Raw genomic sequence first — 24,508 nt, forward strand, 5'->3', positions numbered from 1 at the left:
TCGATGGATATGGGGAGGAACTTGGCATTGAGGTAGAAGATCAACCATGATCTAGTTGAATGGCAGAAAAGGCGGCACGGTGGCAGTGATTAGCACTGCTGCCCCACAGTGCCAGGGACCCAGGTTCGATTCCCGGCTTGGGTCACTGTCTGTGTGGAGTTTGCGTGTTCTCCCCGTGTCAGCGTGGGTTTTCTCCGGGTGCTCTGGTTTCCTCCCACGGTCCAAAGATGTGCAGGTTAGGTTGATTGGCCATGGCAAATTGTCTCTTAGTGCCAGGGTGATTGGCAGGGTAAATACGTGGAGCTACAGGGATAGGGGTTGGGTGGGATTGTGGTCGGTGCAGATTTGAAGGGCCGAATGGTCTCCTTCTTCACTGTAGAATAGGCTCAAGAGGCCGAATGGCCTACTCCTGCTCTTATTCCCTACGTTCCAATAGCATTTTGATTTCCACAGAAAGCACACTTGGGGCTTCTCTGAATGAGATTCTAACTGCTGATTTAAGGTCAGTGTTCTATGTAACTTGTGTCCACTGGAAGATCGGTATTTTGGTTGCCCTGAGCTCATTTTGTTAACAGACCTTAGCGACAGAGACAACAAACTTTCATCCACCAACTCAAGGGTAGATTAAACATTGGAGTCTGAAGATGAAAGGGCAGCAATTTGACTGATGATTCTACTCCAACATTTTTAACTTACAACCAAATGTTTGCGGTGAGCATCTGTTTAGGTTTAGAGTATCCATAGCTATAGCAATAACATATTAACATAACAACATATGAGATATAATAATTTTTTTTATTATGTCGAGGGATTGCAGACAGAATGGCAAATCGAAATACAGGACCACTTGAATCCACTATCTGACTGTGTCCTTAATTGACCACAGCCAGTCCTGGAGCATGTGACACAGTGACTACTTACCTCACTGGGCTATTCCATAGAACATAATCAATAACCAATTGGAATGGTGGATTGTGTGCTGATTGTGAGCTTCTCATTTTTTAGAATCATAGAATCCCTACAGTACAGAAGGAGGCCATTTGGCCCATCGAGCCTGCACCGACAACAATCCCACCCAGGCCCTATCCTTGTAACCGCACGTATTTACCCTCTTAGTCTGCCTGACACTCAGGGACAATCCCCAAACTCTTGAATCAAGAATTTTCCGGTTTCCCTATTCTTTGTAAAAGTAACTTCTAGACTGATAACGTTGTGCATCTTTTAAAAAATAATCTGATCATTCAATCAGAAGCAATTAATTAAAAATGTCATAAAGTGGAGATTCAATGACAGTTGAGATGTGAATGTTAGTGACCCAGTGTCATTATCAAGAGGAGACATGATAAATGACTGGGCAATTCTTAGGAGCTGTTTCCACTCTGCCAATGGTAACGATTCCAAGGTGTGGCAGAAACTCCACGAGTAGCTCCAAAGAATTCCTCAGCCAATGTTTCCTTCACTCTGATGCTGTGCCTTAGCTTCAAACTTGGCAGAGCGATGGCAATACAGCTCTCCCACTGCCGACACCAACCATCTTTACACCTTCTCATTGTCAATTTATGAGGTGACATCCCTCTTCCTTCTGTTTTTAGTGCACAGCCTAACGTATTTGAATAAATTCATTATCCTGTTTAAAATTCAAATAATGTAGCAGGCAAGAAATCGATACAAATGCATTTAAAAGTATAATAGAAATAGCAAGTGTAAGAACTTATCTTCCAAATACAAGTCAGTTTGTGATGAATTAGGACCAATTTAGTGCCCTAAGTGTGCACTCATTAAGATCTAGCCTGAGAGACTAATGCTGCTTAAACTCTTGTTATATAGGATGCCAACAGCTGATGGAGAGAGGACATCTTCATTCGATTTGTATGAGTGGGAGATGAACCCAAGGTCAATGTTGTAAGCCAGTCCTTTAAGAACATGCCGATTTAAAAACGTCACTTCTTGCATTTAATGGTTGTCAAACTAATCTTTGGAATAGAGCAGAGAGTAATCCTTGCTGTAGCCGGGCAGCATTAAGCAGTTGTCCACAATTGGCTTCCATACTCTTAGGTTAACGAGTGGAAAACTGAGAAATAATCCCTCTTAACATCTTCCCAGTGACCATTTAGACTGAGAGGGCAGCCGCACTACCCAGCGGGCCATAAAGAGCAGGACACACTCCAGGGCCATGTGGACAATGCTGGGGAATGGATCACACAGGGTTGCTCTAAAGAAAGCTGGCATGGACTTGATGGGACAAATGGCCCCCTTCTGTAATGCGAGATCCCAGCTTTGATTGCTGCTATGTGCTGATTCAACTGAACTCAGCCAAGGCAGCGTTAAGCAGCTGTCCACAATTGGCTTCTGTATTCTGAGATTGGCAAGTGGAAAAATGAGTCATAGACCCTCTTAACAAATCCCCAAGTGACCACCAATGGACATCTTGGGAGAACAGGATCTGGCTTGGATGTGATGCAGCCTCTGTTGAATACTCCATTAATCCTCTTTCTTTAGGTTCACTGGAAGAACACCCACTTGAGGAGATGCCAAAGAACAGCAGGCATCCATCGAACAGCTCCCCCCATCAGCAGGAAAAGGAGAAAAAAAGAACTTACACACACAGCACCTTTCATGACTTCATTACATCCTAAAGCAGTCAATAAAGTACTTGTAAAATGTGGTCATTGCAACGTAGAGCATGTGGCAGCCATGGCAAGCTAACACAAACAGCAATGTGATGCTCCTAGCTGGATCAATGTTGTACGGGGCACTAAGGATAACATCTGTGCCCCTTTGAAAGAGTGCCGAGGGATCTCTTATGCTCTCCTGCGATGGGGCCTCGAGTTTTTTCTTATTGTTTCATCGGAATGATGGCACCTCCAACAGTGCGGGGTTCCTTCGGTACTGCACTGGCGTGCCAGCCTAGGTTACACGTTCAAACCTCTGGAATGGAAACTTGAACCAATCATCTCCAAACCCAGAGGTGAAAGTTCCACAGCTTCTTCAAGAGGAGGGGGAGGAGGGGGGGGGGGTATTCCCCCCTCACAAATAACTCTCCATCAGATACATACAACACATTCCATAACTCAAAATACCAAGTTATTTTTTTCTCTCTCCCCTTTTGTTTATAGAACATTGAGACACAGTTTCTGTTTTCTGGAGGGCATGTTTAAAAAAAACATTGACAGCAGACGTTGTTTCAGTTCATCCACTTTCTATCTTTTCTTAGTAACCAATGATTCACTGAAATCTTCCGTTCAATTGAAACACACACGCACGCATACAGCCCCTTCTCTCTCGCTCACACACACTGTAACTGCCTCCTCGCAGCATTAAGTAAGGGATCTGCTCTCTGCACAGCTCACAAGCGTCTGGCAGGAAGTCTGCTGTTGATAAGTACTGCATCCCTGCAGCGCTCTCCCCACATTAAACTCCAAGCTAATAAAAACAAGCTGGTGAGGAGGAGAGAGGCAGAGAGAGAGAGAGAGTGAGGAGACCCCACAAGCCTAATTCCGAACCCATGGCTTGAGGGAATTCATCGCAAGAAGAAAAACTTTTGCATAGAACGGCAAAGAACTTTTTAAACCTCCCCCACCCCTTCCAACTTTGTATCTTTATTTCCAAGAGCGTTTTTCCCCCCTGCACTCAAAGCCACTCACTTGAGAAGACGTTTATTTTATTTCAAAAGGTCAACGGGGTAAGTCGAAGTTTTTTTTTCTCTGAATTGCTATGAGCTGCGGCAGAAAAGAGATTTTTCTTTCCCACTCTTGCGTCCTGAAGTTGCAGCTGCAACAAGTATCTTTGTAAGCCATGTGATGTAGATTACTGTGAAGGTAGTCTGAGTTTCAGCTTCCAGTGCAAGGGGAAAAATTCCTAAATATTTATGCAAAAAGTTTGCCTTCTCTCCTTTTCCTGACCCCTCTCTCCTCTCCCCATCCCTCCACCCCCCCCCCCCTCTCCATTTCCAAGTTTACTTTCCTACTTATTTAAAAAGGTGTAGGATTCGCTGGTTATATGTTACAGGGGGAAGATCGTTCTTCATTGTTTAGCAACTCAGAAGTAGAGCCCCTTTGACAGCCCAAACTGAAGAAGTCTTCACCCATTGTTCTCCACTGAAATATCCCCCCACTGTTATTACCTTTCAAACTAAAATATGTGCTGTGGAATCATAATTGTAAAGAGCGGTTCACTCTGAGTCAGTAAAACAAAGTGATAGAAATCTGAAATGAAAATTGAAATTGCTGGAAGTGCATTCAGCACAAGGTAAAAATGTAGCTTTTTTTTCAGATTTTTTTTGTCTCTTTTTGCTTGGCACTGCAACACTTTCTTTCCTGCACTTATCCATCCAATCACTGCAGAATATTCTGTACTCTCACTTTCTTCATTAATGCCTTTTCTCTTTGTTCATATATTCCTGTCTTTCTTTACCCCCCCCCCCCCCCTTCACTCTTTTTGCTTTGTTACACTCATCTCATATTTCGCTTCTGGCAACTCAGCCTGATTTGCTCCTTATGGTCTCCTTCCCTCGACCTCTCATTTCTGCCCGTTGCGTCTTGAATTTTTCCTTCCTCTCCTCCGACACCAGGTCTCTCCTCCTGCTTGTGTATTGTGGTCTTACTCTATCTGTAGGGATAAACATCCCTAACACAACTGAGGCAAGGCGGTAGATATTAGCAGGCCATTCGATTTCTGGGAGTGCTGTGAACTGTCAAGTGGACCCTGACAGTCTGGCTGATCCTGCCTGCCAACTGCATGAACAATATTGTGAAACTGGTGAGTGGGGCACCTCAAATATATTACCATCTTAGCTACTCCATGGCACTGTATCTCAGCTCATGGCCAACAACTCGACTCAAAGTCATAATAATAAGGGCCTTCACAGACTATCTTACAGAAACAATTGTTTGACGCAGGTTCAAGTAGAAGGAGATTCAGTGGACAGTGCTGGGTCTACCTTGAACCAAGGTCTCTCCTGAAGGCCAGTAACTTGATGTTTTGTTTAACCATTTCAGGGCTGATTGGTGGGATTGAGATTTTTTTTAAAAGTTAATTTATTAGTGTCACAAATAGGCTGACATTAACGCTGCAGTGAAGTTACTGTGAAAATCCCCTAGTCGCCACACTCCGGCGCCTGTTTGGGTACACTGAGGGAGAATTTAGCACAGCCAATGCACCTAACCAGCACGTCTTTCGGACTGTGGGAGGAAACAGGAGCACCCGGAGAAAACCCACACAGACACGGGGAGAACATGCAGACTCCGCACAGACAGTGACCCAAGCCGGGAATCGAACCCAGGTCCCTGGAGCTGTGAGGCAGCAGTGCTAACTGAGTTTTAGGATTAAATCACTTCAGGGTCAAACTTCAAGGGAAACGGTGGAGTAGTGGTAATAATGCTGAACTAGTAATCCAGTGGTGTAGACTAATGCTCTGAGGGAGGTGGGTTCAAACCCCACCGTGACAGCTGGTGGAATTAAAATTCAACTAATAAAAATTTGGAATTTGAAACTAGTCTCAGTGATGGTGACCGTGAAGTAATAGAAAACAATTTGGTTAACCAGCCTTGTTTTGGGAAGGAAATATGCTGCCCTTGCATGGCCCAGCCTACATGTGACTCCAGATCCACAGCACAGTGGTTAGCCTCACTCAGGTTCGATTCCCGGCTTGGGTCACCGTCTGTGTGGAGTTTGCACGTTCTCCCCATGTCTGCATGGGTTTCCTCCGGGTGCTCCGGTTTCCTCCCACAGTCCGAAAGACGTGCTGGTTAGGTGCATTGGCCATGCTAAATTCTCCCTCAGTGTACCCGAACAGGCACCGAAGTGCGGCAACACAGTAACTCCTATGCGGTGTTAATGTAAGCCTACTTGCGAGACTCATAAATTGCCTTCTGTAGTGGTCTAGCAAGCCACTCAATTCAAGGGCCAAGAGGGATGGGCAATGAATGCTGGCCTTGCCAACGATGCCCACTTCCCTGAAAAAAAAAACATTTTAAAAAAATTGAAAATACTTTCAGATAGTTGTTCAGCTAGAGAATGCAAAGGGATTTTTTGTCCCCCAATTTTCAAAGAGTTTTGTTTTCTTGGTTCTCTATCCATTCCACACTGCCTCCTCATTGAGGGAGGCCTGGAGTTAATTACCGGGAGGAGCTGGTGACTCCCTCGCCGAGTTTTATTCCTTCCTGCCAATTTGCATTGGGCGGTGCTGTGAAGTTGGTGAGTGGGATCCTGAAGAATAACGTTGCATTTAACCACTTCATTCGGTGGTGCCAGACATTCCATTGGCCCATTTAATTGTTGCAAGATCCTGCACTTTCCTGATGTTGCCATTTAGTAGATTGTTGATTCTCAGTCTGTTGGCTGGAGGACCACCCTCCTCCGGCCTACAGACCTCCACCCAGGTTGGGATGGAAGCAGCCCACTCTGAGGTTACAATTGGTTGATCTGATTGTAACCTCAACTCCACATTCCTGCCTAGCTCCGATAAACTTTCACCACGCCCCTTGTTAATTAAGAATTTATCTGGCTCTGTCTTAAAAATTTTGAAGACTCCTTTTGAGGGAGAGAGTTCCAAAGTCTCATGACCCTCTGAGAGAAAAACATCCCCTTGTCTCTGTCTTAAATCAATGACCCCTTATTTTTAAACAGTGACCCCTCATTCTAGATTGTCCCATGAGAGGGGCCATCCTCTCTACATTTCCCAGCTAAATGGTGCCTCCTCCATAAAGTACTGACAGCACTCTCAACAATGTACAATCCACTGCTGCTGAGACTATCCTGCAGATGCTCTCCATTCCCTCTGATTTTCCTGGTCGTCTCCTCTCTAAACCCTTAGACATATTTCCCTCATATTCAACATGATGTAGTTTGCCTCAACTCAGGCAATGAATAGCAGCTCCCCTGACTCCAACTCTCTGCCTTTCACACATAAAATCCGTACAGTACAGAAAGAGGCCTTTCAGTCCAGTGAGTCTGCACCTACACATCTTTGGACACCTAAGGGGCAATTTAGCACGGCCAAACCATCTAATATACACATCTTTAGACTGTGGGAGGTAACCGGAGCACCTGGAGGAAACCCACGGGGAACGTGCATGGGGTTACAGGGATAGGGCGGTGGAGAGGGCCTGGGTAAGATACTCTGTCAGAGAGTCAGTGCAGACGCGATGGGCTGAATGGCCTCTTCTGCCCTGTGGGGATTCTATGATCCCAGAACAATATTTGGTAGCTATGCGTTGAATCTTGGGTACACGTCCACATCTATAAGCCTGTGACATGATTCCTTGCCGTACTGCTCATCAAAGCTTAAAAAGAATGTCCTTGCTCAATGTTGCGACCCTTTCCTCCCATTTCTATTCAAGTCTTATTGGGATCAATTTTTTGATCAGACCCCACAGTCAACCTGATCAATCTCCAGATGATACAGAGGAATAGCCTAAAAGACTGTTGGTGAGTGAAAACTTGTTGGTTTGGGGGAAAGATCAAGGAAGTGGAACGAACTGAATAGTTCTTACAAAGAGCCAGCACACACACAATGGGCCAAATGATCTCCTTTTGCAGTAAGGTTCAATGAATCCATTCATCAGTTAGTTATAAAATCACTTGACTCTTTCCTTGTGCTTTAATTAAGTCCTCCTATTCCAAATGTAACCTCTCTGATGGGCTGATGGATAAATTTAAAGGGGTGTACCTGTCTAAAGTAAATGACACACCTGAGAATGATGTGGAGATGCCACGTTGGACTGGGGTGGACACAGTAAGAAGTCTCACAACACCAGATTAAAGTCCAGCAGGTTTATTTGGAATCACGAGCTTTCGGAGCACTGCTCCTTCAGCAGGTGAGTGAAAGAGCAACTCTCCGAAAGCTCATGATACGAAATAAACCTGTTGAACTTTAACCTGGTGTTGAGACTTCTTACTATACCTGAGAACACCTTCTTCCTTCGGGAAAAAGATACAAAAGTCTGAGGTCACGCACCAACCGACTCAAGAACAGCTTCTTCCCTGCTGCTGTCAGACTTTTGAATGAACTTACCTTGCATTAAGTTGATCTTTCTCTACACCCTAACTATGAAGGTGGCAACACAGGTGGAGAAGGTGGTGAAGAAGGCATATGGTATGCTTGCCTTTATAGGACGGGGTATAGAGTATAAAAGCTGGAGTCTGATGATGCAGCTGTATAGAACGCTGGTTAGGCCACATTTGGAGTACTGCGTCCAGTTCTGGTCGCCGCACTACCAGAAGGACGTGGAGGCGTTAGAGAGAGTTCAGAGAAGGTTTACCAGGATGTTGCCTGGTATGGAGGGTCTTAGCTATGAGGAGAGATTGGGTAGACTGGGGTTGTTCTCCTTGGAAAGACGGAGAATGAGGGGAGATCTAATAGAGGTGTACAAGATTATGAAGGGTATAGATAGGGTGAACAGTAGGAAGCTTTTTCCCAGGTCGGAGGTGACGATCACGAGGGGTCACGGGCTCAAGCTGAGAGGGGCGAAGTATAACTCAGATATCAGAGGGACGTTTTTTACACAGAGGGTGGTGGGGGCCTGGAATGCGCTGCCAAGTAGGGTGGTGGAGGCAGGCACGCTGACATCGTTTAAGACTTACCTGGAGAGTCACATGAGCAGCCTGGGAATGGAGGGATACAAACGATTGGTCTAGTTGGACCAAGGAGCGGCACAGGCTTGGAGGGCCGAAGGGCCTGTTTCCTGTGCTGTACTGTTCTTTGTTCTTTGTATGACTGTAACACTACATTCTGCACTCTCTCGTTTCCTTCTCTATGAACGGTATGCTTTGTCTGTGTAGCTCGCAAGAAACAATACTTTTCACTATGTTAATACATGTGACAATAAATCAAATCAAGTAAAATCATTTTTTACAAAGGCAATTACAAATGCTGTTAATATTTGAATGTATATTTCAGCCTTTGCAAAATTATTGGGATAATAAAAATACCTGTTAAAACCTCATGACTGCACAAAAAATGTAGAGCTAGATTGCCAAGACTGTGGTCAACTGATGGAGCAACGCTCTAATCACTTGGTGAAATGGTGCGGCACAAAGCAGTGGTGGGGATGGCTGCCCTGCTGTTCACTCATGGACACTGTGCACTACTGGGTTGCCAATCTACTCAACAAATTGTACTATCAATCGAGTCGATTTGTTTTTTTTTAAAATGTTAAAATCGCAAGTTAATTTGCTTAAAATAAATCTTGCATCTTGTTTCCCTTGAGCTGGTTTCAGATTCTCATTCAGCGATGATACATCTTTGTACTCTGCTGCTTTTATTCTTAGCATATCCTTTAGAGGTAGGAAACCAGAAACAGCCACGTTGGACTCATGTGGGTTACTGAACAAAACCTTTACTTCAGCCTGTAACATATTCGTGTCCCACAGCAGACAATTCCCTGCAGAACCAGCTTGATACAATCTCTCTCCGATTCCTCGTCACTGTTCCCCTCCCATTTCTAGGTACTCCTGTTTTTTAAGGTTCCTTCTTCAATGCACGAGTCAAACAATTGTTCTTTACAGTTTGGTTGTGTATTTTTAGCCTTCATCAATAGTTATTTTCAGCTTGTGCACGTGCTATCCATCTCGAGTGTCTCCCAAAAGTCACTAGAATGAGAGGGGAATTGAACACAAAAGCAGGGAGGTTATGCTTCAGTTGTACAAGGCATTGTTGAGGCCACATTCGGAGTACTGTGTACAGTACTGTAAGAAGTCTCACAACAGCAGGTTAAAGTCCAACAGGTTTATTTGGAATCACGAGCTTTCAGAACGCTGCTCCGAAAGAACGGCACTCCGAAAGCTCGCGATTCCAAATGAATTGGTCAGACTTCAACCTGGTGTTGTGAGACTTCTTACTGTGCCCACCCCAGTCCAACGATGGCATCTCCACATCATGTGTACAGTATTGGTCATCTTATTTAAGGAAGGTGTAAATGAATTGGAAGCAGTTCAGAGAAGGTTTACCAGACTTATACCTGGAATGGATGGGTTGTCACGTTGGACAGGTTAGGTTTGTATCCGCTGGAGTTCAGGAGAGTAAGAGGCAGCTTGATTGAAAGGTATAAGATCCTGAAGGGTCTTGACAGGGTGGATGTGGAGAGGATGTTTCCTCTTGTGAGAGAATCTAGAACCAGTCATAGTTTAAAAATAAGGGCTCTTGCATTCAAAACTGAGACGAGGTGACATTCTTTGCAATCAGAGGGTCATGAGTCTTTGCAACTTTCTTCCTGGCAAGGTGGTGGAAGCAGAGTCTTTGAATATTTTTAAGGCAGCGATGAATAGATTCTTGGGGTAAGTTATCAGGGGTAGGCAGGGGGCAGATTTGAGGATACTGTTAAATCAGCTATGTTCTTATTAAATGGCAGATCAGGCTTGAGGGGCTGAATGGTGTACCCATGCTCTAGTTTGTATCCAAGTTCGTAATCCCCCTCAATTCTTTTCCTGGGTCTTTTGTCACCATTTCTTTATCATTAATATTTCCTCCCACTTTATACTTCTATTCCCTCTCAAATTTCCTCTCTTTCATTTCTTCTATTACTCCCTCACTTTCTTCATTTATATACGCTCTCTCTATGATCATTACTTGCTCTCTCTCACTCCCCATCCATCATTAATACATTCCTCTCCCTGCCTCTTATTAATATTCATCCACAACCCCCACTTCATCTTTTGCTCTCTCTCTTATTTGTAATTACCATTATCCGCACCCCCCCCCCCCCCTCCCCTTGCTGACTTTCTCTCTCTCTCGCATTCACTGGCCTCTCATTTGCTTTCTCCTACTCTGTCTCACTTCCTCTAACTCTCTCGCACACTCACTATTTCGGCTTTTTTCTCTTTCTGTTTTCCTTCCAGCTCTCGCTTTTTTCCTCTCTGTGAAGTGCTGTCTCGTTCATTTCTCCTTTCTTTCCTACCTCTCTCATTTTTGTCCTTCCAACTCTCTTAACTCCCTGTTCTTAACTGTTGCCTTCTTACCCATAACTTCATCTCTCCTGGCAGCTACCGTTGCTTCATTTTCCCCCCCTCTCCTTCCGTTCTGCCAATAAGTGAATAGAAACCAACAGGGACTCAAAAGCTAAAATAAAGGCATTCCTGTGTGGCCACAGAACCACAGCTTCTCACTGGGTTGCTGAGCTGGCCTCCCTGTAATGCTTGGAGCCTGCGTTAACTCTCCAGATTTATAGCAACATGATGACAGTTTCTGTTAGACTCATCAGGCCTCTGACCTGAAATTTCTTCCTTTTCTAGAATGTGGATTTTTTTTACCGTTCCCAGTGCTTCAAGGACCATTGACAATCTAGTATTTGCATTTTACTAAATTACATTTCTGGCCTTTGTCTGATCATTAGTTTCGTGTTTTTAATTTTTCTCATGTTTAGCCAAAATAAAAAAAACCACAACTAGCCTAAAAACCAAATCGAGCTCAAAGAAAACTTCACATTTGAAGTAACACCACATATGCTGTGGTTTCCTCTGCAGCATTGTCCAAGAATGTGAGACATCTCACTCCATCCAAAATCGAACAGAATCCCGGGGGCTGACCGCCTCCAATTATTTTCCACATTTTTCTTCCCTTTCTGTCCTGAAGATGATGCTGACACACTGGACCTGGTTCCATGGTCAGCAGATGCCCTTTAGTCTTGTACCCAAGTGGCCACTCATCAGGTGAAGCATCACAGTGCATGTTGGCAGGCCACTCAAACATGGAGGCGACTCTGAGCGCCACCCTCATCCACTAATTCAAGATGCTCTTTCTTAGGGTAGAAAAGCCAAGTACTAGGGGACATAGGTTTAAGGTGCATGGGAAAAAGTTTAAAGGAGATGTGCAAGGCAAGTGTTTTATACAGAGAGGGTGATGAATGTCTGGAACGCATTGCCCTGGTGGGAGCAGGTATGATAGCGGCATTTAAGGGACAACTAGATGAATACATGAATAGGATGGGAATGGAAGGATACTGACTCCGTAAGTGCATGTGGTTTTAGTTTAGGCAGGCATCATGATCGGTGCAGGCTTGGAGGGCCGAAGGGCCTATTCCTGTGCTGCACTGTTCTTTGGCGGAAGCCCGACAACAGTCAGATTCAGGAACCCAATCTGGAAAATAATAACTCTGGGGCAATGCCACCAGCTGGGTTACGGTGGCCTAGTGGTTATGTTGCTGGACTAATAATCAGAGACCTGGACTAATGGTCCAGTGGTAAGAATTCAAATCCCACCGCTGTAGCTGTGAACTCAAAGTCTGGAATAAAAGCCTAGCATCAGTGAAACTACCAAACTGTCAGAAAAACCCATCTGGTCCATTAATATGCTTTAGGGAAGGAAATCTGCCACTTTTACATGGTTTGGCCTACATGTGACTTCAGACCGACAGTAATGGGGTTGACTCCCAACCCCCCCGCCGTGGAATAGCCTAGGAAGCCTAAAAGGCAGCTCGCCATCATCTTAAGGAATAAACCCTAGCCTTGTCCACAATGCCAACGATGAATGATTAAATAAAAAAGTCAGTGGGGTACCAAGATATAAAAACCAGGAAGGTCAGACCATTGCCAGGGCTGAGTTTACTGATAAGTTGGGGTGCTTCGTGCAGTGTTAGAAATTTATTAGCACCTTTGGTGAAAATCCGCACTGATTGCTGTCCAGTAACCTCTGCTGAGAATCATAGAATCCTACAGTGCAGAAGGAGACCATTTGGCCCATCAAGCCTGCACCAACAACAATTCCACCCAGGCCCTATCCACGTAACCCCTTCTAATCCCCCTGACACTAAGGGGCAATTTAGCACGGCCAATCAACCTAACCTGCACATCTTTGGAGTGTGGGAGGAAACCCATGCAGACACGGGGAGAATGTGCAAAACTCCACACGGACAGTCCCCCAAGGCCAAAATCGAACCTGTGTCCCTAGGCTGTGAAGCAGCAGTGCTGACCACTGCGCCACCGTGCCGCCCGAGAAGGATGTATGGGACCATCGGCCTGAGACTCGACCACATACATACAATGGTCAAGCGGTCTGCTGACTCTCGGGAACTATGGTTGCTCCGTGGGACTCCCACTGAAACTCTGGAGGGACCCAACCACACTGCATTCTTCCGGCTGGAGGCCTGTGACTAGTGGTGTTCCGCAGGGCTCTGTATTGGGACCTCTGCTGTTTGTGATTTATATAAACGATCTGGAAGAAGGAGTAACTGGGATGATCAGTAAGTTTGCGGACGACACAAAATTGGCAGGACTTGCAGATAGTGAGGAACATTGTCAGAGGCTACAGAAGGATATAGATAGGCTGGAAATCTGGGCAAAGAAATGGCAGATGGAGTTCAATCCTGATAAATGCGAAGTGATGCATTTTGGTAGAACTAACGTAGGGGGGAGCTATACGATAAATGGCAGAACCATAAAGGGTGTAGATACGCAGAGGGACCTGGGTGTGCAAGTCCACAGATCCTTGAAGGTGACGTCACAGGTAGAGAAGGTGGTGAAGAAGGCATATGGCATGCTTGCCTTTATAGGACGGGGCATAGAGTATAAAAGTTGGGGTCTGATGTTGCAGTTATATAGAACGTTGGTTCGGCCGCATTTGGAATACTGCGCCCAGTTCTGGTCGCCACACTACCAGAAGGACGTGGAGGCTTTGGAGAGAGTACAGAGGAGGTTTACCAGGATGTTGCCTGGTATGGAGGGGCTTAGTTATGAGGAGAGATTGGGTAAACTGGGGTTGTTCTCCCTGGAAAGACGGAGGATGAGGGGAGACTTAATCGAGGTGTATAAAATTATGAAAGGCATAGATAGGGTGTACGGTGGGAAGCTTTTCCCCAGGTCGGTGGTGACGTTCACGAGGGGTCATAGGTTCAAGGTGAAGGGGGGGAGGTTTAACACAGATATCAGAAGGACATATTTTACACACAGGGTGGTGGGGGCCTGGAATGCGCTGCCGGGCAAGGTGGTGGAGGCGGACACACTGGGAACGTTTAAGACTTATCTAGATAGCCATATGAACGGAGTGGGAATGGAGGGATACAAAAGAATGGTCTAGTTTGGACCAGGGAGCGGCACGGGCTTGGAGGGCCGAAGGGCCTGTTCCTGTGCTGTATTGTTCTTTGTTCTTTGCATTCTTATCTCTGGCTGGGGAGATCCAAATAGGCCTTGTTGGGGCTGAAGCCTCTACCTGCCCATTACCAAGCCAGCCAGGTCAAAGGAGGTGGGCTGGAGACAGGGATTCCACACCCTGGGAGTTAGTGCTTCCACGGGGCAACACTGGAGGCCACTGCTCCGAGCAAAATGATGACCATTCGCACCAGACAAGGGGATGTGGGCTCCACCAAGAGAGTTCTGAAAAGGGAAATACTTTTGAAATGAATTTCAGTATTGGTCTCCTTACACAGGTGATTGAAGGTGGAGAATGAGGGGGGGTGGAAGGGAGGGCAGGGATGGCATAGATTGAGAACCTCACAGATACCCGAGTAGGTATGGGGAAAGCAGGCATTGAGGTGATACAGGGGCCCACCGGAAATGAAGTGGCCTCCTACAGTTACATAACTCAGTGGTGTTAGCACTGCAGAGCAATGCTGGCATTGTGGTGTGCTGATTCACTGCACCTCAAAGTCATGACTGAAGTACATCACATCCTTGAGGCTGAAAAACTGAGCTGGTGAGAGCAGAGAATCTAAATGTTACGTCTATGCCCAGATAAGTGGTTGTGAGTTGCAAGGCTCTAAGACATTTAAAGGGCTTAGATGCAGAATGTGTGGCAATAAATCAGGTCCAGAGATCATGTTAACATTTAAACCTGGGGAATTCAGTTGTAGTCACTTGCAGGTTTTTGGTTTTTAAGATTTGTTCTACAATGAACCGATGTAGTTTTCCTGTTCCCTTTCCTCACTGCAGTGCCTCATACTGGGCTCCAGCAAATTCCAGAACGGCTTGGCCAATGGCTATGTTTCATGAATACAAGTGAGTGAGTGCTGGCAGTTGTAGGGCCCCGGTGAATATCCCCACCCAGCCTGATCCTGTACTGACCCCACATCCGCAAACTGTAGGTGATCCAGAGTGTTAACCCTGGACAATGTTTTCCCTCGCTAGCCAAGGTGTGAAGAGGGTGTAACTGGGCGAGATTAGCTCATTGAGCCAGGATTGGATTGAGACTTCCTGCTTAGTGTGACCTGCGATGCGTTTGGGATCACGATTATAAGCCAATTATTTATAAAAGTGTCAGAACATCAGATTGGATGGAATTCTTCCAGGTTTGAACGTGAAGACCCTGAGCTTTCTCTCACAGCTTGGTGGAGGTGAACATTTTTAAATATTGGGAACTTGGGTCTACACTTTCTTTTTTTATTATTCATTCATGGGCGTCGCTGGCTGGGCCAGCGTTTATTGAGAGTCAGCCACATTGCTGAGGCTCTCGAGTCACATGTAGGCCAGACCAGGTAAAGGCGGCAGATTTCCTTCCCTAAAGGTTTTGTGGTCAACATTAGACCTTTAACTCCAGATTTTTATTGAATTCAAATTTCACCATCTGCCATGGTGGGATTCGAACCTGGGCATTACCCTGGGTCTTTTCCAGTGACAATACCACTACGCCACTGCAGATAGTGTTTAATTTAGACAAGTGCAATGTTATGCACATGGACAGGATCAATGTGAAGTTCACAAACATTTTACAGGCAGTGAAGAAGGAAAAAAGGTGTGTACTTTTCTCAGAAAGTAGAAAAGTGTCAGGTTCTGACTGATAATTGCCGCGTTTCTCCTCAGAGAAGCAGCCAGATTTTCTCTCCAGATCTTCTGACACTTGGTCAAAAAAAAGTGGGGGGGAGAGGGGGCTGTTTCGCCCTGTTAATATTGAGGGGCGGTACCTAAACATACCGACAGGGCCGGCTCCACTGAGATCAGTGCGCCATTTTTAAAAGGTGCCCCAATCTCAAAGTTAAGAGACATCGGAACCCCTCCCCATCCAGCCTCACCGACAATCTCACCCCCCCCCCCCCCCCCCCAGTCCACCTTCGCTGCCGATTTCCAACCTTCCCCCATCCATCCCTGCCAACAATTCTCTCCCATTCTTGTCTGCCCCATGCCCCCTTCTCCTTGGCCTTGCCCCTGGCTCCACCCCTTGCCCAGCCATGTCCCTGACCACCCAGGGGCTACACTGGCCTCCATGCCCCTGGCGTGATCGTCTCAGCTACTGCATAGCAGCATAATTCCTGGCGACATGACATCACGCCTGCAGGGAGGGAAAATCTGATGTTCCCAGAAAATATGTTCTTAAATATATTTAAATTAATGATCAGGTTTATGCCTTTGCTGGGGGTGGGGAAGATCTCATTCTGAGGTCTCCCCAGTCCAAATCCAATTATGGCCCTCTCACAAGAGTTAATGGCCAGAACGGGATTTGCACCTCCGCGTTGAGCAGGCCTGGAAAATCCCAGCCAAGATCTCGGTGTCACTGTCTATGGCTCTCTGAAGGTTTATGGCCAGTGTTGTGAAGCTGTCACTAAAGTAAACAGCAAACTGGGCTGCATTCAGAGGACTGTCCTTTTACCTTTGTACGAGACCTTAGTCAGGTCTCACTGAGAATCCTGTCATCAGTTTTATTCCCCTTGTTTAGTAGGTGATATTGGAACTTTGGAAAAGGCTCAGTGGAGAGCCATTGGGATTTATTCCCAGTTTCAAGCACCTTAACCACCAAGGAAGGCTTGAAGCATGGTTTATTTTATATGAGGAGCAATTTGATTGTGGTCCATAAAACAATCAATGGATTTAATTCACACTGACAAATTATTACAAATGGCTGGTTAGGGAGGACCAAAGCTTATGGTTAAAAGTTACACATGAGTAAGACCAGATCAGGCAACTGGTGATTCCATTTCCAGAGAGTTGCAGATTTGAGGCACTGATTCTGTTCAAAAGGGTTCTTGGCTGAAGCAGAGATCATGTCATGCAGAAGGTAGGTGCCAATAAGTGACAGAAGCCATGATTAATGTGCTCTCCCAGACAGGTTTTTAGTGCCTCTGGGAGATTTGAGAGCGATTTTTCCAGGTTTTACCCATGGTAGGTAGGGAGTGTCTGAATCGTGATGCCTTTGTCAAACAGGCTATATATCCGGGTTGGTCCCCTCCCAATGCTTTTTTTGTGCGTGGCCTAATCGTTCGAATACGCAGTACTTCTTAAGTTTTGGCATGGTCGCGCTCACAGGATGGAATCGTGTCCTCCCCTGTGGTGAGTTTGGTGACGGGGAGGACAGAGTACAGAGAACTGATTGGCCAGCAGTTCTTGGCATGCCAGGCACCCACCCAGGGTCCTTGGTTTCCTGCTGCTGACCTGTTAAGTGCCCGAGTGGCACAAGATGCTATGGGCCTTCACTCAGAGAGATGATGTGGGCATCTCTTCAGCCAGTGGGTGAGACATAGGGCAATGCCAAAGGCACTTTGCATCTCGCCTGTGTTATGCCTCCACTGGAGGGAGCTTTAAATGAAACATGGTTAAAATTATAATTTATTATTGTCACATGTATCGGGATACAGTGAAAAAGTATTGTTTCTTCCGTGCTATATAGACAAAGCATACTGTTCATAGGGTACATAAGGGAGAAGGAAAGGGGAGGATGCAGAATGTAGTGTTACAGTCACAGCTAGAGTGAAGAGAAAGATCAGCTTTATATAAGGTAGGGACATTCAAAAGTCTGATGGCAGCAGGGAAGAAGCTGTTCATGAGTCGGTTGGTACGTGACCTCAGGCTTTTATATATTTTTCCCGACAGAAGAAATCATAGAAATCATAGAAACCCTACAGTGCAGAAGGAGGCCATTCGGCCCATCGAGTCTGCACCGACCACAATCAAACCCAAGCCCTACCCCCACATATTTTACCCGCTAATCCCTCTAACCTACACATCCCAGGACTCTAAGGGGCAATTTTTAACCTGGCCAATCAACCTAACCCGCACATCTTTGGACTGTGGGAGGAAACCGGAGCACCCGGAGGAAACCCACGCAGACACGAGGAGAATGTGCAAACTCCACCGAGCCAGGAATTGAACCCAGGACCCTGGAGCTGTGAAGCAGCAGTGCTAACCACTGTGCTACCGTGCCGCCCTTGGAAGAAAGTATGTCCGGGGTGTGTGGGGTCCTTGATTATGCTGGCTGCTTTTCCTGAGGCAGCGGGAAGTGTAGACAGAGTCGATGGATGGGAGGCTGGTTTGTGTGATGATAACTGACAGAGTAGGAACTGCAGGGGCAGCTGAGAGACGATGCGGGTCGACAATATTCAGGAACCTGGTCAATGCCAGCTGCTTCACCTCATTCACCAAGCGAATCATAGCGGGATTTGGAGATCTCAAAACTGGCTCCGTCAGTGATATTGTGCCATGTGTGACTTGTATAGTAACAAGATTTCATCCTGCACTATCTCGTAGTGTAACTTGTAGCTCATTTTATACCTTACCACACATCACTTTTCTGTAACATTGTACCTCATGGCTCAATCTATGTCAGTAATACTGTACCGGTAACTGAGTTACTTGAGTGATATAATTATCTTGCCTTTGGTTTAAATTTAAACATAGATTTGGTTCCTCTAACCTGACCAGCAAAAGTTGCTCATGAGCGCTCGTGCATCACTGTGACCCCAGCTCTCCACTTCCGAACTTGTGCATCTTGCACTCTCTGCACGCTTTGGTTTCATCGAGGCTGTTGCTATTTCTTTCACTTTCTGCTCGCATGCCCACAGTTTTAAATATTGGGAGAGATGTAAAACAGGCTGTGACTCGCTATCACCCATTTGGCATTTCACACGCACAGTCTAAATCCACTCCAAACCTGGTGTCTATACGTGCACAATTCAAATACAGGTCACTGGAGAGTAATCACAGGCAGGGACTTACTTAATTGATTTTTATTTTTCCTTCTCTAACCCAGAGCTGCAGAACTTCTAATTCCCAGGACAGAATCTTGCCAATAAGTGGCAAGAAACCTGGCAGTGCCAACCTGTGCCAGGGGGCAGTGCCGGCGTAGACCCTAATGGGAGCCTCATGCATGGGGTGGGGGGACTCATTTATTTGTGGTGGTGGGTGACAGAAGATGCTGGGTATGTCGGTGATGGTTTGGGTGGGGAGTTGGGAGTGAGGATTTGATGCTGGCAATTTTAAGGGTGTGAGGTTGCCATCATTGACTGTTTAGGGGGTGCAGGGGGAATGGCTGCTCTGATCACTGAGGTGGTTGGGGGTGGGGGGGGGGGGGGGGGGGGTGATGCCGGCTCTGATTACCGGGAGGGGGGGGGGGGTGCTGGCTCTGATCACTGAGGGGTGGGGGGGGGAACGCTGGCTCTAATCAATGGGGGCCGGGGAAATGCCAGCTCTGATCACCAGGGCGATTGGGGGGGGGGGGGATGCTGGCTCTGATCACTGGGGGTGGGGGGGAGAATGCCGGTTCTGATCACCGGGGTAGGTCGGGGGGGAATGCTGGCTGTGATCACCGGTGGGGGGGGGGGGGGGGGGCGGCGATGCCACCTCTGGGGGCCCTGAGACCTCACTGGTGGGGTCGGGCAGAAGTTACTTTTTGCTTTGACAGGAGCGTTCTTTAAACAAGGCACCCTGATCTCTGCAGTTGGTTTTACCAGCATGTGTGGGTCCCATCCCTCTATATGACTGTGTGAAGCTCACCTGTGCCGTAAGATCCGGAGAGAGTTCCAGCTTGGTTCGCTGGGGGAGAAACTTGCCAGTCTTCAATCAGACCCTGTCACTTTGCCACTTCTCGGGAAGATTCCGCCCCTCGTTTTCCTGCCTCGAATCTGGGACCTCGCTGATCTCTGTAGTTTAGGAGTGCTCCTCCCCATAGTATTTGAACAGTACCACCTTTGTAAATTCTAATCTGTTGTTTTGTTCTTTCTTGATTTAAATAGATTTCTGAGCTAACTGTGGAAGATAACAATGGCTGTGTTGCTGGCGATATGGTTCCTTGTTCTGACATGTGTACGCCCAAGAGCAACAAACCCCGTCAGCAGCAGCACCACATTTGGATCTATAGCTTCAAATTCAGCAGAATCATCTGGCGCTCTTGATACTGACAGCAGCACTACAACTGATGTGTCATTTACAAGCACCGAGATTTCAACAGTTATCAGCAGCACCAACTCTATTTTCTCAAGTGAGGCTCCTGCTACCACTTCACCACCTATCCTCATTGGGGCTGCTATCATAAAGTTCATTCAGCAGCACCTGAGCTTAATCATCATCGGTGGGATTCTTCTGATCTTACTGATTGTCATAGTGTGTACGGTGGTACTGGTAAAGCAAAACTACAAGGCTTCGGCCTACTACCCATCTTCATACCCCAAGAAGAAGTATGTGGATGAGCAAGACAAAGGCGGATCTGCCAAGACGTTTGATGAAATTCCCGAGAAGGTCAACGATGAGACCAAGGAAGACGGGGGAAGCTCTTCTAAGCAACTGGAAGCAGACATACTCAACGCCAGCCACAACCTCAAAAAGAAGACACCACCCAAAGGAGAGGCCGATGTAGCTGAAAAGGGAGAATGCTCTCAGAGCCCAGACAAGGAGGGAGGAAGTGTCACAGCACCAGGAGCAAAAGAAAGCGAAGGCCAAACATCGGGCACAGTAGAAAACAAGGCCGATAAAGCACCTGAAACAGACGGCAAAGAGGATGGAAGTGATAAACTGCCCACGGAGAAAGAGCAAAAGGGAGAAGGAGATGGAAAACAAAACAAGGAAAATGATGAGGAGGAGGGCAAGTCTAAGGGGACAAAGAAGAAATCGGAAAGTGGAGAAGACCCAAACACCAACTCCAATCAACAGCCTGCGAACGACGTGGGCAGCAAGTCCCCCATTGCAGATGCAGCCGAGACAAAGGGCAGTTCAGAGGGCCAGAAGCCAAAGGGGCTTAATGAAGCATCCAATGTTGCTGAGGCCAGTGTAGACCTCAGCGACCTAGAGAAAATCCCATTGATCCCGAATCCCAATGGTGTGCCCGGTGATGGCAAAGCTATTTAAGCAATCAAAGGATGAAGCAACGTGAGATCAATATGGGATGTAAAGAGAGGACTATTTAAATGTTGACTATCTGGAGTGTTTGCTCAGCTTGCAACAAAACTGTAAATTTTCAATCAGTTGCTTTTGAAAAAAATTCTCAAAAAATTTCTGCACAAAAGATATATAGAAGGAAGATCACCAAAAACTGCAAGAATTTTGAACAGTTAAAGAAAAGTTTTAAAAATGAAGTTTTATAATTTCTCTTAACACAGCATTGAAACATTACCCTAGGCCAATGAGAATGATTTTGATTCCCATGACAATGGGGGGAATAGCTCTTTAAATGGGATAACCACAAGGAGATTCCACTATCCAGGAATGCTTGAAGTTGCTCTTTGGGCAAGTTTCACCACTCTGAAGGATTGCAGATACAGTCCTCAGACAATCCTTCGAATTTAAACCATTGTGTCCAACCAGGTAACTCCAAATCAGAACCTCAGCCAACTGATTTGCTGGCTTTTAGACTTGGAACTTTTCGGTCGTGTTGCCACTTTCGATCCGTTCTCGTGCAACTAAATTCTGGCCATCGAGCTGGATATTTGAAAGTCGTGTATTACGAGGAAAAGATTTTGAGTCCACGCCTTTGAGCCTCGCTGAGGACAGAATACTACACACCTCAAATACACGGGTCGATTAGCTGATGGCAAGCATTCCTGCACACTGGGATGTAGTAATTAAACTTTTTCACCATTCTGTCTAACGTTACTAACAAGCCAACTTAAAGCAATGTGTGTACCCACAAAATGCAACCTAATTAAAAGACCACCCAAAGGAGCCATATATATATATATTGCAACCAAAGTAAAAACTTTTTATTGGTGAAGAATTGCTGGATGTTTTAAACACTTGCATTTTCCCATCACATTGGCAGCAACCAAAAGTAATCATCTGAAAAAAGGGTTTCCATTTCAAATGTGGCGATGTACCTCCCATCCCTAAATGCTCATTAAGGTTTCATGAACAGATAAACATAAACATTTTTTTTTAAGAATTGTTGTTCAGGCAGGATCTGAACACAATTAACCGTGTAGCAGTTTAACAGAGGCAAAGCTCCTTGAAGGAAGTTTATCAAACTAAACTGCAACATTCAATCAGGAAGCTTATGAGCACAGATTTTCGAGGTGAACTCTCCTTTGCTTTTAGTTTTAGTGAAACTAGGCACACTTTTTTTTGTGAGAAAAGCTTTAGAATCTAATAAACTCCAAAAGGTTACTTTCCTTGCATGTGTTCCTGACGTACAGAGTTCCAGGAGGAAGGCAGAGTGTTACCAGCTACAGAGTCAATTCAGTGCCAGTGTGTTTTAGGGGGTAAGGAGACTGGATTTAACCCCAAAACCGCCTGCCGACCACGTGGGGGTCTGAGTTTACTCAACATGGTGCAATCATGACACATTACCCATGACGACAATTCAGTTTATTAAATTGAGGAAATCTATTTTTAATTCGGTTTATCACAGGTTATTTTCCGAAGTGAGTGCATTGTTCTCACTGTCTGGCCTTGACACGCAAGCATCGACACCAAACAGGACAAAGAGCCCCTTTTCATAGACAGAGCTACCCAGGGGGGTCAGGCCCCCTCCTCTGCTTTCTCCTTCCCCAGCCCCGTAGGTTGCTGCAGCCTCTGCTCTGTGCGGGTTGGGGAATGGAGTGAAGAGGTGGGAGGGGTTGTGAATTCAAACTTTTAAGATCGCGGATGGGTGGCGCAGTGGCTAGCACTGCTGTCTCACAGCTCCAGGGACCCGGGTTCGATTCCAGACTCGGGTGACTGCGTGGAGTCTGCACATTCTCCCATGGGTTTCCTCCGGGTGCTCCGGTTTCCTCCTACAGTCCAAAGATGTGCAGGTTAGGTGGAGTGGCCGTGCTAAATTGCCCCTTAGTGGCCCAAGATGTGTAGGTTGGGGGGGATTGGCCATCGTTAATGTGTGGGGTTATGGGGTAGGGCGAGGGAGGGGGTGTGGGTAAGATGCTCTGTCAGAGAGTCGGTGCAGACTTGGTGGGCTAAGGGGCCTCTTTTGCACTGTAGGGATTCTAAGGAACCCCGAAATAAAAACAGACAGTGCACGCAGGTCTATCAACATCAGGTTAATCTTCAGATGTAGATCATTCAAACACTGGGTTAATAGGCCCTGGTTGTTAACCTTTTCAGACACAGAATCACACTGTGTGCAGTTTTCAGCATGACTGCAGTTTGTGCCTCGTATATTCTTGAGGAAGCTCATGTCAATTTTAATAAAAATATTTTATGCTTGTTTTATTAATCTACAACATAAAACTATGATAGTAATCAGCACAAAATTTCTTCCTGTTTCGAAATGATTTATCATTTCTCTGTTTCCCCCCTCCCCGTCCCTAATATTAGGCCCCAATCCCCAGTACAGCATTTCTCTTAAAAGGCACCCTGTTACTTGTGTCACCAGCTGCAGGGGGCAAGGGGAGTTCACAAGGCCATCTTCAGGGACTGACTTTCCGAATGTTTCTTCCCAAGGGAAGTTCCATCGTTCGGTGTCTCTTCGTACACTCCACTAACAAAGGGGAGAGCTCTCCAGGTGAAGCTCGTGGCAGTGAATTCCTACCCCACACTCTGTGGCACTGTCCGCCATGCCAGGCAGCCATGTTTAGATCTAGAGCTTCGTCATGAAACTCTCTCAAAGCTGGACAATATTAAACATTCTGTTTAATGCTTTTCTGTTGAGCTCAGATGTAGTGCAAATTTACTGCTGGCAAAAATACAATAATAAACGATTTTTAATAAAACAATGCCTGCATTAATTTTTTAAAAGAGTATGTTCTCCTGATCCATTCTGCAGATGACACCAACTCTCCCATGCTGTTCTTACTGCCTAAGTCTGAGGCAGTGATGTTAGTGCGGAATTCAGGTGGGGAGCTCATGACCAGGTCCAACCTCTCAACATGTGTCCATATGGCTGCATTTCCCATCGCTAATCATGAAGCTGAAAGTGGGGCTGATTGAGCTTCACCCTACGTAATGATGGCACCATGGTCAGCACTGCTGCCTCTCGGCACCAGGGACCTGGGTTCAATTCCAGCCTTGGATCACTGTCTGTGTGGAGTTTGCACATTCTCCCAGTGTCTATGTGAGTTTCCTCCAGGTGCCCTGGTTTCCTCCCACACTCCAAAGATGTGTGGGTTAGGGTTGATTGGCCATGCTAAATTGCCCTTGGTGTCAGGGGATTAGCAGGGTAAATACGTGGGGTTATGGGGATAGGGCCTGAGTGGGATTGATGGGCCAAATGACCTTCTTCTGCACTGTAGGGATTCTATGATACTCTAGGGATTCCGAAAATCAACTGCACAGCCCAGATGTTCAGCCAGCTGTGATCGGTTAGCAGCAACAAACCAGGGACTGAACTCAAAACCTTCCTGTTTCTCATAGCTTCACACCAGCTGCTGCGTGGCCTGTGCTCGCTGAGCCATGAAGGAACTGATCCCCTTTTTCCCCCCATTTAGGGAAACCTGTCCCAAGCCACAGGGGCAGG

General features: G+C 46.3%; 1 protein-coding gene across 2 annotated transcripts; it reads left to right on the forward strand.

Annotated features, from left to right (window-relative positions):
- Positions 1-3,297: 3,297 nt before the first annotated feature.
- On the forward strand, positions 3,298-23,758 carry LOC144502905 (uncharacterized). 2 transcript variants are annotated; one of them, XM_078227316.1, is made up of 2 exons: positions 3,298-3,682; positions 19,866-23,758. In XM_078227316.1, exon 2 carries the CDS (start codon positions 19,894-19,896, stop codon positions 20,971-20,973), a length of 1,080 nt encoding a protein of 359 aa, XP_078083442.1. In that variant the 5' UTR covers positions 3,298-3,682; positions 19,866-19,893; the 3' UTR covers positions 20,974-23,758. The 2 variants fall into 2 exon arrangements, with proteins under 2 accessions (XP_078083442.1, XP_078083443.1); XM_078227317.1 differs by lacking the exon at positions 3,298-3,682 and adding an exon at positions 4,641-4,758 and having other exon boundaries at positions 19,866-23,752.
- Positions 23,759-24,508: the final 750 nt, after the last annotated feature.

Source organism: Mustelus asterias, chromosome 13, assembly GCF_964213995.1.
Source record: "Mustelus asterias chromosome 13, sMusAst1.hap1.1, whole genome shotgun sequence".
Taxonomy (NCBI): domain Eukaryota; kingdom Metazoa; phylum Chordata; class Chondrichthyes; order Carcharhiniformes; family Triakidae; genus Mustelus; species Mustelus asterias.

Coding starts and splice junctions, on each gene's coding strand:
- LOC144502905 (XM_078227316.1), top strand. CDS start 19,894: ATGGCTGTGTTGCTGGCGATATGGTTCCTTGTTCTGACATGTGTACGC.